A 15,594-nucleotide genomic window follows, 5' to 3' on the forward strand; every position below is an offset into this window, starting at 1 on the left:
TGTACCATTATTGTGGGCTGGAATTTGTGGGTGAAACAATTTATTATTATTATTATTTGTAGGTCGAATACTCGTCTGGTCTGGTATATGATGTTTTATAGAAATACATATTTAGTATTTTATATTTTTAATAATATTTATTTGATTCTCTGTAGTTTAAAATCGTACATATTTGATACCTGATAGAGAGAAGCAGTGTAGCTATTGTGAGGGCTCAAGCCCCACCTCAAAAAAAATTATTTGAAATTTTAATTAAATATTTTAACATAATTAAAAAAAATAACATAAAAGCCCTCACTAATACTCTAAATCTATTGAAAGCCCCACTTCTTGCCAAAGTCTGGCTCCGTTACTATGGTACCCTATAGTTAAATTTTATCAATGTGATCAAATTGTCATCAATTATATTAATTTCAAATTCAAATTTAATTGCTTAAATACATATAATTGAGGGTAGTTTGGTCATATTGATAAAATTTTATTTTTCAAAATTGAGTCCAGAGTACTAAATGTGTATAATTTCAAATTACAGGATATCGGATAGACATTATTGAAAATATAGTGTACACCGCATGGTAATAAATGATTATATTCCCTTATTTGTATACATGTATATGATATGACTACTTTTGGCTACTCCTATTAAATATTATAGGGGTGTGAAGAGGGGAGTATTGGTGTACTTCTTGTGTTTTTGTACCAGGATAGTTACATGTGTGTTTATTTTTTTTTATATGTGCATGTACCCAGAAGTCTGGACCCTACTTTCGGTGTTGTAAATTATTTGAAATTTTTAAAAAATTTGTAAAATGTCTACTATAACTACAATGTACACAATTATATTAAAGAAAAATAAGATTTTTATCCAGAGAAATACCGGAGAACTGCACAATATTGTATTTCTTTTTCTTCTTATTATTTTTTCTTAACCAACTTTCTCGATTCTACACTAGAAAACTATTGATATTCTCTATCTCCAAATTTATATTAGGGATAATTGTGGCTAAATTATCTATGTAAAGAATTTGACGCAGTAGAATTTGTTGCAGTTAATTACCTATATAAAAATTTTAACAGCAAAAGTACATAAATAATAAAATTTCTTGCAGTTAATTACCAATGTAGAAACAGTTTAAAAATAAAATTAATTAAAAATCTAAAGTATCATATGTACTTAAGGAGTTGTGGAGCAACAAAATATACTAATTAAATACTTTTGTTGTCAATTTTTTTTACATAACTAGTTAAATTCAACAAAATCCTCAAGATACATGTATTTACTTTTGTTGGAATGCTCTCATAATGTGGTAAAAAAAACATACATTTTAATAAAAGTTACCCTCATCCCAATATGATTAGTGCATTAGAATTTTTGAATCTCCCATAGCATCTTAGACTCATTTAATCAATAATAATTACACTTTAGATTAAATTGGAGATTAAATAAATGATGGGAGAGATGAGAAGGTTATATTGTGTTCAAATTTAATTATGATTACTCCTCTCAAAATAATAATAATTTATTCAAATGATAATAATAATAAGTATGATTACTAATAGGAAAAAGAAAAGGTATTCTAAGGCTAAAAATTAATTTCATAACATAGAGGCTATACATTAATGGAATTTGGACAAAATTTAGGGGTCATAATTGATGATATTAATACTTAAATTTTTAAATTTTTAAAAAATGTTGGAAAACCAATAAACAAGAGGAAATTAAATTGAATGACAAAGATTTTTTTTTTAATTTTTTTTTTTGAAAAGTGATGTAAATAATATATACTACTATTCATCTATCCAAAAGAAAAGCCAAAAAAGACACATCTGTCACTTTTATAAACTTTAAGTTTGTTTTCTATTTTTAAAGTTTTAAACTTTATAGTAAAAACAAATTAATTTAGTAAATTATTTTATTGGGATTCCATATTTGGTAGTAAGGTAGTCACATGGTGAGGCATGGAACAATGGTCAGTTAAGGACACCACCAACCTCATCATTGGACATGGTAACTTATATAAATATAAATATATATATATTTATATATATCACTCCTAAAAGAGCATCACCTATTTTTATTATTATTTTATTTTGTAGACATATAATATAATAATGAAAAAAGATATAATAATCTTCATAATACAGCTTTTCCAAGATATGAAAGGAATATCTATGTACATAATGCTAAATTATAAAATCTTTGATATAACATTATTAGATTGGTTTAGTTTTTCTATGTTTTATATATATATATATATCTTTGGAAGCTATATTTACATCTAATAAATTTATATATACACCTCATTCTATAAATTACAAAAAATAAAATTGAGTATCTCGTCTATAAAATTTGGGGATCTTTGTTAAATGATAAATTTGAATTTTTCTTAATTAAAAAAACATAAATGTTGAATACAATCTCATATATAAAATTATGAAAGTGTAATTAAAAGAATACAATAATTTTTTTTTTATAATATGATTTTTCAATAATTTTTTTATTGTTGTGATGTTGTTATAACAATGAATATAATTTTTAAATATTACAAACACTAAATTTAGTAGGGATTTTTAAAAAAAAAATTATAACTAGAATTAAAAATTAAAGTGGTGTATTTTAGTCATTTTACTTAAAATTAAACATGTAATGAAAAAATATTTTAAAAATAAAGTGTCTATATAATATTGTGAGGTGTAAATATATCTCTCTCATATCTCAAAGCAAAAATATTCCACAATCTATTAATTCCATGTGACTAATGATTTGGAAATATTTTGTTAATAGATGAATGATTTATGATGATCATTAAATGGGAAATTAATTTCCCACTTAGTTAAATGAATAGAAACTTATTAATTATTGGTCAATATAGGTCATGCCTAATAAAGGAGGATCTCTCCATGGATCTCTCTTTCTCTCTTTATTTATAAAAAATATTTTTTTAAGGTAAAATAATGACCACAAATCATAATTAAGTCCATCTTTCATTTATTAAATAAATAATATATTTTTAAGGTTAAATAGTGACAACAAATCAATTCATAATTAAGTCCATCTTTTGATAGATCCTAAAAGTTCATAAAGTTTCCCACTTTATATTATTTATATTAGAAGCCATCTAATCAAGAATGGGATGGATCACCTGAATATTTGGATGTTGATTTAATGTAATCAATTAGACATGTTTTCATGATTTTGGTGATTAGTTTTATTCATTTTCTTATGATTATACAATACATACCTTAATATATAAGGTTTTGAAATTTTTGTTTGTATCTGTTTTGTCTGTTCTAAAATGTTTAATGAAGGGTTAAAATTTAACTAATTTATATATATATATATATATTGATATTAAGGTGGGTGTAACAGACATGGAATTATAATAATTACTTGGCAATTAAGAGTCTTTAATTAGGACAACTTAAATGATTGGCAATCAAGAATATCTTTATTGCATTAGCAATAAGGAAATTTTAAGGGTTGGAAGAGTTTTGAATTAAGTGGTTTTTGTTTTGAGTAATTGAGTTATCTTGGAAAATATAGATGGGATTACGATGGGAGAATATTAAACTCTAATGTACAAAAGGGTTCACTTTATCCTTAAAATACATGTGGGGTCCACACAAATTATTAACTTTAACCCCTTAAAATTTGAACCAAACATAGAAATGGTTTTAGATTCTCATTCTCACTTTTACTTTACCACATACCAAACACCCTCTAAGAGAAATGCTAAGGGGCACTACTGATGCCTAACACCACAAGGAAGTGACATACTACTATTGATTCAAATTAATATCGGTTCTCACACATTTGAATTTAATAAGTATTATGAGGTATTATTAATCAATCATGATGTGTCACTTCATGTGGTACTGGACACTTTAAAAGTGATAAATAACAACACTCTTAAATTAAAGAATAATCAATTTTGGTGGGTATTTTTCTTTTTCTTTTCTATAATCGTTTCTTGTGAGAAAAGAATGAAACTAACAAAAGCCAGCCAAGAAGAAGCTTTGACAATACATATGGCCTTTTCATTGGTTTGATTTCAGCTGGCACAGCTGGGGCCCATCCTTACAGCCTGCTGACCACTCTTTAGTGGGTCAGGTTTCTATATTGGCATATAACCTAATAGATTAAACTTAGAGAAACTACCTAAAATAATTAGAACAATTCTTTCTAACCACTTTGTGCAATTTGATTACTAAGGAACACCACATACTAATTCTAATACTTGTAGAAAATCTTAACATTCAAATTTAGTTTCATTAGTTGGTGGTGTTGCTGATTCGGTAATGAGTATTGTCATTCAGTGACCGAGTTAAAAAATATCATGTAAGGGACCAGTATTTATACATTTTTGGACCCTGTGTTTTTTCCCATTACCTGTTTGGACCCTGTATTTTGACAAATTACTTTTTGGACCCTATGTTTTGTAAAATGGTTAAAATAGAACCCTAAACCCGATTTTGGTCAATGTTTTTTCAACTAAAATCACAAATAATTTACCAAACTAACAATTCAGAACAAAAATAAAATCATTCTGCTTAAAAACTGTGTTGTTATATTCAATTTTTTATTCATCAAAATTGAGTTTAGAGTTTTATTTTAACTATTTTACAAAACATAGGGTCCAAAAAGTAATTTGTCAAAACACAGGGTCCAAACAGGTAATGGGAAAAAATACAGGGTCCAAAAAAGTATAAACCATTTTATTTATTAGGGTTTATTATCATTTTTTTCTTCATAATTTAGGGTTATAATAGTATATTTTCAATTTTAGCGATCACATAAAATATAAGAGAAAAAAAATCAGGATTACTAGCTTTGTTAGTGACGTCACTTGATTATAATATCTTTAAAAGATGGCTCGTTGAATTGTGTATCTGTTTAGTAATTTATCACTGATTATGCTTAATTTCAGTGCTACTGATGTACGTTTTTATTGTACTCGAATTGATTAGCATATATTTGGGTCATCTTTTTGTGAGATTTGTAATCATTTAACCAATTAATAAAACTCCATTTTTAAGATTCAATGTTGATCTTCTTACTAGTTTTTAAGCCAAAAAAGATTGTGTTGTAATGGTGGTTTACTCATGTAAGAACTTGCATATTACATGACAATAGGACAAATATAGCTTGGACAGTGACTATAAATATTTAATTTAAAGAAAAATGTTGCTGAAAAGGTTTTGGGGAATTTAGAATTCCAACTGGCTTAAGAGCCACATTAATTTTTTATATGCAATATTTAAAAAAAAAACCAAATTCATAGATTTGAAAGAAAAAAAAATACATAAAACATATATTCTCAAAAGCTGTCCAATGAAAAGCAAAAGAGTATATGGTGTGGTGTGTAGTATATGAATTTTTTATATTTCTTATTTTATCCATTTTTAAAATTAAATTCTTTTTCTAATCAAAGAAAAAAAAATGCATCAACTTTGTTTTTCCTGATTTGTTAAAGCAAACTATTTATTTTTAAAAAAATATATATATAGTTTTTTACTGTGAAGTTGTTCAAGTGCATCTCCAAGAAGCCCCACAAAATATAGCTTTAATCTAATTATTAAAGAAATGGTTGTTGTTTGATTTGCCATTCATTATTTATTGTTCTCATAAAAAAAATAATTATTCATTATAACCATACCATGTATATGGACACAAATTTTTTCTTCCCATTTTCAATTTCTTGGAAGTGAATCAAAGGTGAAGTTTTTCTTTGAGGAATTGTAATAAATTTATTATTCTGCAGTTGACATTCTCATGCTAGTTTAACTTAATAAGCATTTTCTTTAGTTAACTTTTTGTTTTCACTAAATAATTTTTTGGATCCTCATTTTTTAAAATTACTTTGTAAATTGGTTCAAAATAGTCATCGAATTCGATTTCAGTCGACATATTTTTATTCTCAAACTCCATTTATGCAGTCATCGACTTAAGAAGTATGTGGATTTCTAACCGAATTCTATCTTTACGAGGTCATATTCAAAATTATTTTAATCAAAATCGAGTTCAGGAGACTATTTTAAACTAATTTATAAAACACGGGATCTGGAAAAGTATTTTTCAAAACCGAAAGTCCAAACGAGTACTTAGTAAAAAAAGAGAAAGGTACAACATAATATTGGACTTTTGCTGACAATAACTATTCTTTCATTTCTACCCTGGCTAGAAAAATGGCATGTAATGATGTAAATAATGAATAAAGGCTTGGTCAAACCAGATTAAAAATAACTTTTTAATAGGCATGCTTCTTTAAATGCACACAGACCTAGATAAATAAATAAACCCCTAGAAATATCATTACAAAATAAGTGTAGTAGGAATGGTTTAACATGTGATCTGCAAATTTTAACTCATGGCACTAGTTGCTATTGTTTTATGTCATTAGTTAGTAGAGGAACTAAAATGGATGAGCATTTTAAACACGAGTAATGATATGTGCACCCAAAATATACACCAAAACATTACACACAGTGATGTAGCAGTTTGGCCTGGCCAATCACATCTATTAAAACTGGGACCTAATCCTGCTTTCGCCCTTTTGTTAGCAGCTCAGTCTCAGAGGCTAATCCAAAAAGTCACTTTCATGGGGTCAAAGTCCTAATCAAAAAGCCCTGTTCTAGCAAACTAACAACCCAAGCCCGGATTGGAAATGGGCTAGCCAAACCTTGTTAGCAAGGATTTGGAAGCTTTGGGGGAGAGCTTCACATAGGACGGGATCGGGCTAGAGGACTCGCCCGTCACACTATGGGAGCTGGCCATGCCCGAAGTCATTACCTTAACCGCAAGGAAATGTGTAATGTTTGGGTGCATATTTTGGGTGCACATATCATTACTCTTTAAACATAGATAAAATCCAACCTCCCTATCTAGTATCTACCTCATGGCTCATCCAAAAACCTATGCAAATGTTGCTTTTGAAACTTGTAACTTAATATATGATCTCTGACTATTCTCAGTTATTTGCATCTGTGAATTTACCAGAAATTATGTTACATTAATATGACATTATTTCTTAGTTCTAATCATCTTTTTTCAGTCAGTACTCTATACAATGGTACTTGAGCTTCAAAGACTAACAACAGTATTGAGGTATATATGTGACCAATTGAAATTGAACTTCATTTAACTTGCTCACCGCTAGCTAGGCGTTTCTCTTCCTCAACTTGTTCGAGCAATGCCTCTAGTTCTGCTTCAGTGAGGCCCTCTAATCGCTTCTGCAAATCCAAAGTAACACTCATTTAGTGTAATCGATTTCAAGCAACGGGAAATAATTTTGGAAAATAGGTCGTGGAAACAAGATTGTTAGTAGCACTCGGGCTCTGTTTGTGTGTGTTTTTCTTGTGTTTGAATACCAAGAACCTTATCACATGAACAATGTTCTTATTTACCAAACGAGGGAAATGAGCGAAAACAAGTTATTCTTAGTAGGTTGTGAGAAAAAAGCATTCATACTATTGAATTTATTAATAGTACATTTGCTGATCAAGCTAATCATAAAATATTTTGAAAAAGAACAGCATTGTTTGATGAAGTTAATGATAGTGTGCAAGTAAATTAACCAAACAAAACACTACTGATTTTGCTTGGTATTCATGCTAAAATCCACAGGAGAAAAAATAATTTTTAAAAACTATACCTCCATGACTTTACTTTCGTAATCGCGTAGCTGTTGAGCATAAGTCATTTCCTTATTTGAAACTCTAAAGATATATGTTGAAATCCACCCAATAGTTAGTCCTAAGACCAGAACCAACTGAACTACATTTCCTGCCTGTAAAGGATCAACTCCAACAAACTGCACAAGAAATATAATATAAAGAGAGATGACTTATATTCACAAAACACATAGCAGATGGTTTGAAAGTATGCATTTCAAACAGACTATATAAAATGACTTGAAAATGTCTTGGTAAAATATTTGAATCATTTCAGAAATCAGACTCATATATCTAGATTTTTCTAACTGAATATTTGGTTAAAGATTGTGTAAGCAAGCTGAAAAGGAATGAGAAAGATGAGGAAACATAAGCTCATAATGGTTACACATAACAAAAAGGTACTACAAATTCTCATGGTAATTTACATAATAATTTGAGATCGAAATGTACCTCTAATCCGCTTTTCAAGCCAACTCCAAGAGCAGTTACTCCAATCCCAATCAGTATAACATCTTTTCTATTGTATCCAAAAGGTGTCTGTCATAAAAGCAAGAGAATGTGATAAGAATGTGTGTGTGTGTATTATTACTATGACATCCAAATAATAAAATAAGAACCCATTTATTACAGCGCCCTAGTTGAATTGTCATGCTCTCAAAATGAATTAGAGGGAAACAAAAGTAGCAACTCATACTTTTCCCCGAGTGTTCGGTTAAAACCTTCAATTTAACTTTACAGATCTAGTGCATTCCTATCGAGCTACAACAGCAATAATAGCAATGATAGTAATTGGGTAATTAAATAAGCTTAGGATTTAAGTATATATGTTATAGTGAAAATGCAACTCGCCAGCTAATATGACCAACTGAGAAGAATTCCTACCACTCCACAAAGAGTAACAAAATATACCATGCAGAAGTAAACCAGTAATATGTCCACTATCCATTTCAAAAGGCCACCTATCCTTCTAGCTTATTCTGTAAGAAATGTTCATTATATAATATGTCCCCCTGACCATTTCAAAAGATCACACATTGTCATAGTTATACATGCGCCTAATATTCTAGTCTCTAGGTATTTCTATAGATCTTGTTTGTTAGCCTAATATTTATAGAGAAAAAATGTTCTGATTGGAAAAATATTATACATATACATGTATAATTGATTTTTTTATATAAAATCTTAGGTAATGACTACAACGCATCACCTTTTCTTGCAACACCGGTGCATCCTTTTTCTATTTCGACACCTGAATAGTTATAATCCCAAAAAAATTTATGTGACGGTGTACATTGTAGATATTTAGAAAATCCTGCAAATTTTCAAGAAATTCTGAATAATTTACGAAACCGAAAACAGAGTTCAAACTATCAAATTTTACACGCGTACACAAAAAAATAGGCACGCGTGCAACAGACAGTTTAGACCTTGTTTCGGTACCATAATTTATTCAGAATTTCTTGAAAATTTGTAGGATATTCTATATAGCTATAATGTACACCATCATATAAAAAAATTTGGGATTATAACTATTCAGGTGCCGAAATAGAAAAATGATGCACCGATATTGCAAAAAAAGGGATGTGTTGTCGTCGTTCCCTAAAAACTTATTTAGGTAAAAGTTAAAGTAGCCACAATAAGACCATATCATATTTATTCCTGATGCTGCATCTTATAGACTTCAGTTCATGCTAGCACAAAACCAACATAGAAGCAGGCATTTATATTGGTTTTGGTACTAAATCTATCCCAGAACAGAGTAAAAATTCCTGCTAAAAATAGTTTATAGGTTAATGAAAAAATTATAAGCAATGTGCCAACTCATCCACCTGAATTATTGTGGGGAATAAACTTACTTACAATGAATGGAAAAGGCCAATCGACACTCGTAATAGCTGGCACATGATACAAAAATGAGAAAGTATGTAAAGTTCATGAGTTACTAGTTTCTCTCATACATGCCTTTGCCTTATTAGAGGAGTCATTTTCACTGTTGTTGGAGTCTGAAGAACCACTACATCTGGGAACGGTAAATACTACTCTTTTCGACCTCATGCTTTTGTATCCTCTTCCCTGGAAAGAGGATTCTTCATTTCTATACAAGCTCTGAGTTATTAATTTTCCTGAAAATGGATCAATGACCACGAATATCAGATTATTAATATGGTATTACATGAAAAGTAATCAATATAGAAATTGATGTCATAAGGGTGTAGTCCAAAAATATCTTCACTACTATCATTTATAGTGGTTAAACACTAACAAAATAACCACCCATTGTAATCACTATGGAAAGCTGATGTTTCAGCAGAGTGAGCAGCAAACTCATAAGGAGAACTACGCAGACGTGTAGTTTGGTATTCAGAAAATGCAAGAGCACAATAAAACAATTCCAATGAAAATATTGATTAGTGTATGCAGTCATGTCACAATAAAGATCATTGTCTTTACAAGTTGCAAGTAAAATATAGATTGATAGAAAAAATAAGGCAGACAAAGCTAAAAATGATTTCCTTACCATCCAATTCAAGGCTGAATCTCCATGAGACAAAATGGAAAATAAAACAGAACCAATGATTGAATATTGTGAGATATTAAAAATTTAAGTATTTGAATGGTTGAACAAACTACCAATTGCTAAAATTACTCCACCGTTAATCATTATATCTCTTTCTATTGCTTCTAGTTTCCCCACTGTTAACTGATTTTTTCTCTTGTCTATCTCTATTTTCTTTTCTGGAATTCTCTTCTGCTCTTAATGCGGATGATTCTTGGCTTCGATTGGAAGCTGATGCAATTGTTTGTGTGGGGGCGATTGACCTCTGAAATATCTTGGTTTGCCATTGGGTGATAATCCTAGAAAAATTGCATTTTGTTTAACCAGTGATCAGAAAGGTTTCCAAGAGAATCAAAAGATGGAAGAAAGCGTACTTGTCTAGAGGAGGTCGATGAACATTAATGGCTCAGTCTTATCTTGGTTATTTATCTACTACTTATCTCTTTTTAGAATTTCAGGACATGTGGCAGAGATCTTTGAAAGCATAATGAGGAGTTTCATTTGGGAGCAAGGAGATTTAGAAAGGGGAGAGCACCTAGTCTCTTGGGAGGTGGTATGTCAAACAAAAAATAATGAGGGCACAGGCCTTGGAAACCTTTGTTTGAGGAATAGATCATTATTAATCCTATGATTGTGGAGATTTTCTCTTGAGCAAGTTTTGCTATGGTGTAGAGTGTTTAAAAGTAAGTATGGCTTGCATGAAAACAAGCAGGATACAAAAACCAGCTCTAGATGGACTCTATGGAAGAGTATAGTTGCTTTGTATGAGGACTTTGTGCCAAGAGTATCTTTCAAGGTGGGAAATGGAAACCCTTTTTGGGAGAATATTTGCTTTGGTTTTGTTTTTCAATCTAATTCAATACTATCCATTCCAAACATGACCCAAGAGAATGTATTTTAAGAGAATACCTAGCACTTATACATTTCCATGGGAAAGTGGCAAAATTAGTAACATTTAAGACAAATAGAAGTAGTTGATTAATGAAAAATGACTAAAAAGAAGCTAGTCTTGACAGAAAGTTATTGAATGACTCATTTTCTGAAATAACCAAAGAAGAATTGAGACAAGAAAATGCACTGCCCTAAGTATGATATTCAAATCATCCTATTTTCTTGTAATTTGTTTTCCCACCCCAGAAAACAACCATAAAAATCACAAGTATTTTCAGATTGGGGTTCATGTTCTTTGATTCTTCTTCAATTCTAAGAACCAACATATAAGAAAAATTCAATAATTAATCTAAATTGCACTCAAAAGTAAAAGCAAACACAAAGTGAAAAAAAAAAAAAAAAAACCGACCTTTAACCAAACCATCAAAAACTCTGACCCTAGTTTGGAGGAGTGGAAGAGCTGAAATACCCATTAACGAAATTGCACCCCTTTCACATAACATGCTGGAATTTGCAGTGCTTCCATGGAAAACGGTGGCCATCCCTGCAACTTCCAACACTTACCATACAACAAAAACAAAAATGATTAAACACTACAGAAGAAGAAATGGTTAGAGAGTATGATAAGTGAGAGAAGAAGGAAAAAGTACAGAGCGTAGGGAGGTAGTCGAGGATGAAGCACAGTGACTGAGTTCGTCTTCGGTTATGGATATTTTTACTGTTGAGAGTTGTAGATGACTGGTAAACGAAGCCTTGTGCTTCAGCCCATCCACACACTATTTTCTCACTTGGCATGGTGGTTGGGTCCCACATACTTATAAAATATCTTTTTATTTATTTTTTGAAAGGATTATTTTTTTATATATTTTTTACATTGGGGTGGAAATTCGAATTTGTGAGATTTCCAAGGTCATCTCGGACGTCAAAACTAAGGAAATTTAGCATCATATTTTTTTACATTTCAACCATAATACCAAAAATTACTCCAAAAAATATATTCTTTATTATCTTATCTTATATATAAAATAATATACATATATATTTATTATTAAATACTAATATAAAAAGCAAAATAGTAATGTCTTTTGTTTTTGTCGTTGCTATAGTACTCCACCATATTTGGTGGGGTACTGTAGCTTGACAGCATAATAGTGAGATAAATAAAGTTGGGTTGGATTTGATTTTGTGATATTTGTATATATTGTGATTGAGACCACAAGGGGGTGGTGATATATTTGTGATACACGATCTGAGATGGTCCTAGGAAGCGATTTAGCTAAATAGTCACAACGAGGTTGAATACTCGGCTCGGGAGGAGACTAGTGGTACTTTGGGGATATAATATGTGTTTGGGAATTACCAGGTAACAGGTAGTAATTTAGCAATTATTTGGACATGTCGAAATTAAATGAGGACTTATAAGAAAACTCCAGGACTTAGTAGGATGTGGCAAATGACGGGATTGCCCTTGGTGGTATTAGAGGATTGAGGATAGACATAGGGTCGTTTTGGTCATTAGGCAGCTAGGATAGACTCAATCAGCATCACACTAGAATGTTTTGGAACATTTTCAGCCTTGCCACACTCTCCATCTCGGTTCTCTCTCTCCCTCTCTTTGTGACTTAGAGAACTTTGGGTAGAATTGAAGGGGACTTAGAATCTAAAGCTGGGAACTTGGGGAAGATAAGCTAAGGGTGTTGGAAAGCTAGTCTAAGCTCGGAATCTTCACTGAGGTAAGGTTACTTTCATGTTTTGTTGGTAAATTATGTTGAAAATTAAGCTTAGTTAAGTTCTAGACTTAAGATTGATTTTGGTATATGTTTAGATTGAATTTCAGGGAGGTTAGCTCGTAAAAATGCATGGGATTTTTGGGTTTTAGGGCTCAAGCCGCGGCCCTGTTCATCAGGCGTCGCTGCCCGCTTGAACATTTAGGCCTTGGGGGCCTCAGAAACTTGCCCAAGCGCCGCGGCGCAAGGAATAGCGCGTCGCGGTCCATGTCTTTCAGTAGAGGTGGGTTTTGCCTCTGACTTGGGCGCGCCGCGACCCTTAAGGGGTTGGGTCGCGGCTCAAATGTGAAATGTTGGCTATTTGCGGGTTTTAAGCTCAGGAAGGGTTCTACTACCCAGTTTAGTAGAATCCAAGGTCTCGGAGGCTAGATTAATATCCCGAAGTTATTTATTGGTTTAAGACTTGATGGATGGTTATTATGAATGCGTTGTGACTAGGTTTTCAACGATGATCAGATTAAGGGACTGTGCTCGGGATCGCATTAGCTTATCAGCTTGGGACATAGGTAAGAAAACTGTTGTATTCGTAGAGCAGGGTGCGACCCTAATGTTTATGTTTAATATGCATGTAAATATCTATGAATGTTATGTATGTTTATGAATGAACGACGAGGGCCGAGAACGGCGAAGGCCGAGAACGGTGAAGGCTGAGAACGGTAGGAAACCGAGTACGACAAGGGGCCGGGATCGGCGTCAAGCACGCTGATTGCTGGCCGTTAGGGCAAGACCCTCCTAGGGTGTTGTATCCACCTGTTCGGTGAAGACCGCGAACCCAGGGCCTGGTAAAGCAGCTGGGACGGCGTAGGCCGCTATGTGTTTAGCTCGTTGACTGTTTTGTTGTATGATGTGGATTGTTATGTTACATGTTATATGCTATATGTTGAGTTTTCTTGTTGGACTTCACCTCACGGGTGCTCTATGGTGCAGGTAAGGGCAAATGGAAGGTTGGCCAACCATGAGTACGGAGAGCGTGGAACGATGGGTACATGTTCGGCCTACCTAGCTGCCACGGCCAGGGTTGTTTTGGGGAAAGTACAGTAATGAACCGCTTTGTCGCTTAGCTCGACCTTAATTGTATTTTTGAATTGTAATGTATTTTATAAACAGTATTTTGGGATCCTAACTGTATAACTTTTTATGATTTCAATGAATGTCCAAATTTTTATAATTATTATCATTAAACAAGTTTAACTTCAGTTTAATCACACTTTTAACCTAAAACCTCGATTAACAAGCTAATGACACATTTTTAACTCACATAATAATAACTCTATGGAAGTAGGGCATTACATACGACAAGACTGAAGCTTTTTCCACAAGTAAAAATGCCCTAAAAAGAAGACGCTTGGCCCATACTCTCGTTGCGAACATTAAACTTCAGCTAACTAGGAACTAGATTCATCACGATATCATACCAATTTGTTTTCACCAACAACTTACAATAATGGGAAGAAAAAGATGGCTTCAGCTTCAGCTACATTATAGGAGGATTCAATTAAATTGGAGTTCCAACCACCAGAAGGATGGCATGGAGAATCTAAAGTGGCACTATTCCTCTATAAGTCACGAGTAGGAGAAGAACAATGGGCATCATCCTCTCTTTGCCGCATACCAAAAACTTTCAAGTTATCAAATTGAAAAGTTTGCAACTCCTTTTAGCTTCCTCAGATCACCAGACAACTTTATAATATTATTATTGGACCTTAACTTGTAGGAGGAAAGTTGGTTGGACATCCATGGTTTGAGGCTTTAAGTGATACACGAAAGAGGAAATGCACCTTACATGAGGATATCTATCAACATCAACAATTCCGATCCAGCTTACATGTATTTCAAAAGTACTTAAAGAACCGTATTAGTAACAATTCATTAAATATTCCTTATTTTAACATGTTGCTGACTATTTTATTAGTTATTTATAATCTTAATCCTCTCGTACTCATACAAGATTATACTTTCTCATTAGTGAATATTAAATTTTCAGATATTTATAATAATTATTCAAGAAATAATTCAATTCAATTATAAAAATTATATTTTTATTTAATTTAAAGAATAAAATATTTTTACGAGCACGTAAACCCTAACAAGCACATGAGTAACCAAATATAGGGGAATGGTATAGTCTATTTTAGGTCATTTCCAATAAAGGGAAAAAGGCTAAGGGACACCAATGGTGCCCAACACTACAAGGAGTTGTCATACCGCTATTAGTGCTATCCAACATCAAGTCCCACTTATTTGAATTTAATAAGTATTATGAGGTATCGCTAACCAATCTTGAAGACACCTTAAGATGTCATATAGCAACACTCACACAGAAAATACTTTGAAATATATAATAAAAATAATCAAATAGGAAAATAAGATAAATTGAAAAACAATATAAAAAAAATTATTACAAAGAATTTAACATTGAGAATTATATGCTTATCAAACTTTAAAATGGGAGTTAGAACTTATTACAATGCTCAAAGTCAAGCACTAAGTTGGTAAACACAAAAATACAAACGCGTCGGGATAGGGGGGGTCCCATCAGATAGTTGTGCATGTTGGACAGGTGTCCTTCCTTATTAATTATTTTTAATTAAATGATTAATTACGTTTTATCGGAAATTAAGTGATTAATTACTTAATTAATAATATTTGTTTTTGAAAAAAAAAAAATGAAACTTCTTTAACAAA

At 31.7% G+C, this 15,594-nt stretch overlaps 1 protein-coding gene across 1 annotated transcript; it reads right to left on the reverse strand.

Moving 5' to 3' along the window:
* Positions 1-6,928: 6,928 nt before the first annotated feature.
* LOC133831680 (uncharacterized) lies at positions 6,929-11,950 on the reverse strand. Its single transcript, XM_062262059.1, has 6 exons — positions 11,773-11,950; positions 11,532-11,681; positions 9,637-9,797; positions 8,125-8,211; positions 7,653-7,811; positions 6,929-7,230 (listed from the first exon to the last, which is right to left on the reverse strand). Exons 1-6 carry the CDS (start codon positions 11,933-11,935, stop codon positions 7,135-7,137), a joined length of 816 nt encoding a protein of 271 aa, XP_062118043.1. The 5' UTR covers positions 11,936-11,950; the 3' UTR covers positions 6,929-7,134.
* Between the last annotated feature and the right edge of the window lie 3,644 nt (positions 11,951-15,594).

This window comes from Humulus lupulus, chromosome 4 (genome assembly GCF_963169125.1).
Source record: "Humulus lupulus chromosome 4, drHumLupu1.1, whole genome shotgun sequence".
Classification (NCBI taxonomy): domain Eukaryota; kingdom Viridiplantae; phylum Streptophyta; class Magnoliopsida; order Rosales; family Cannabaceae; genus Humulus; species Humulus lupulus.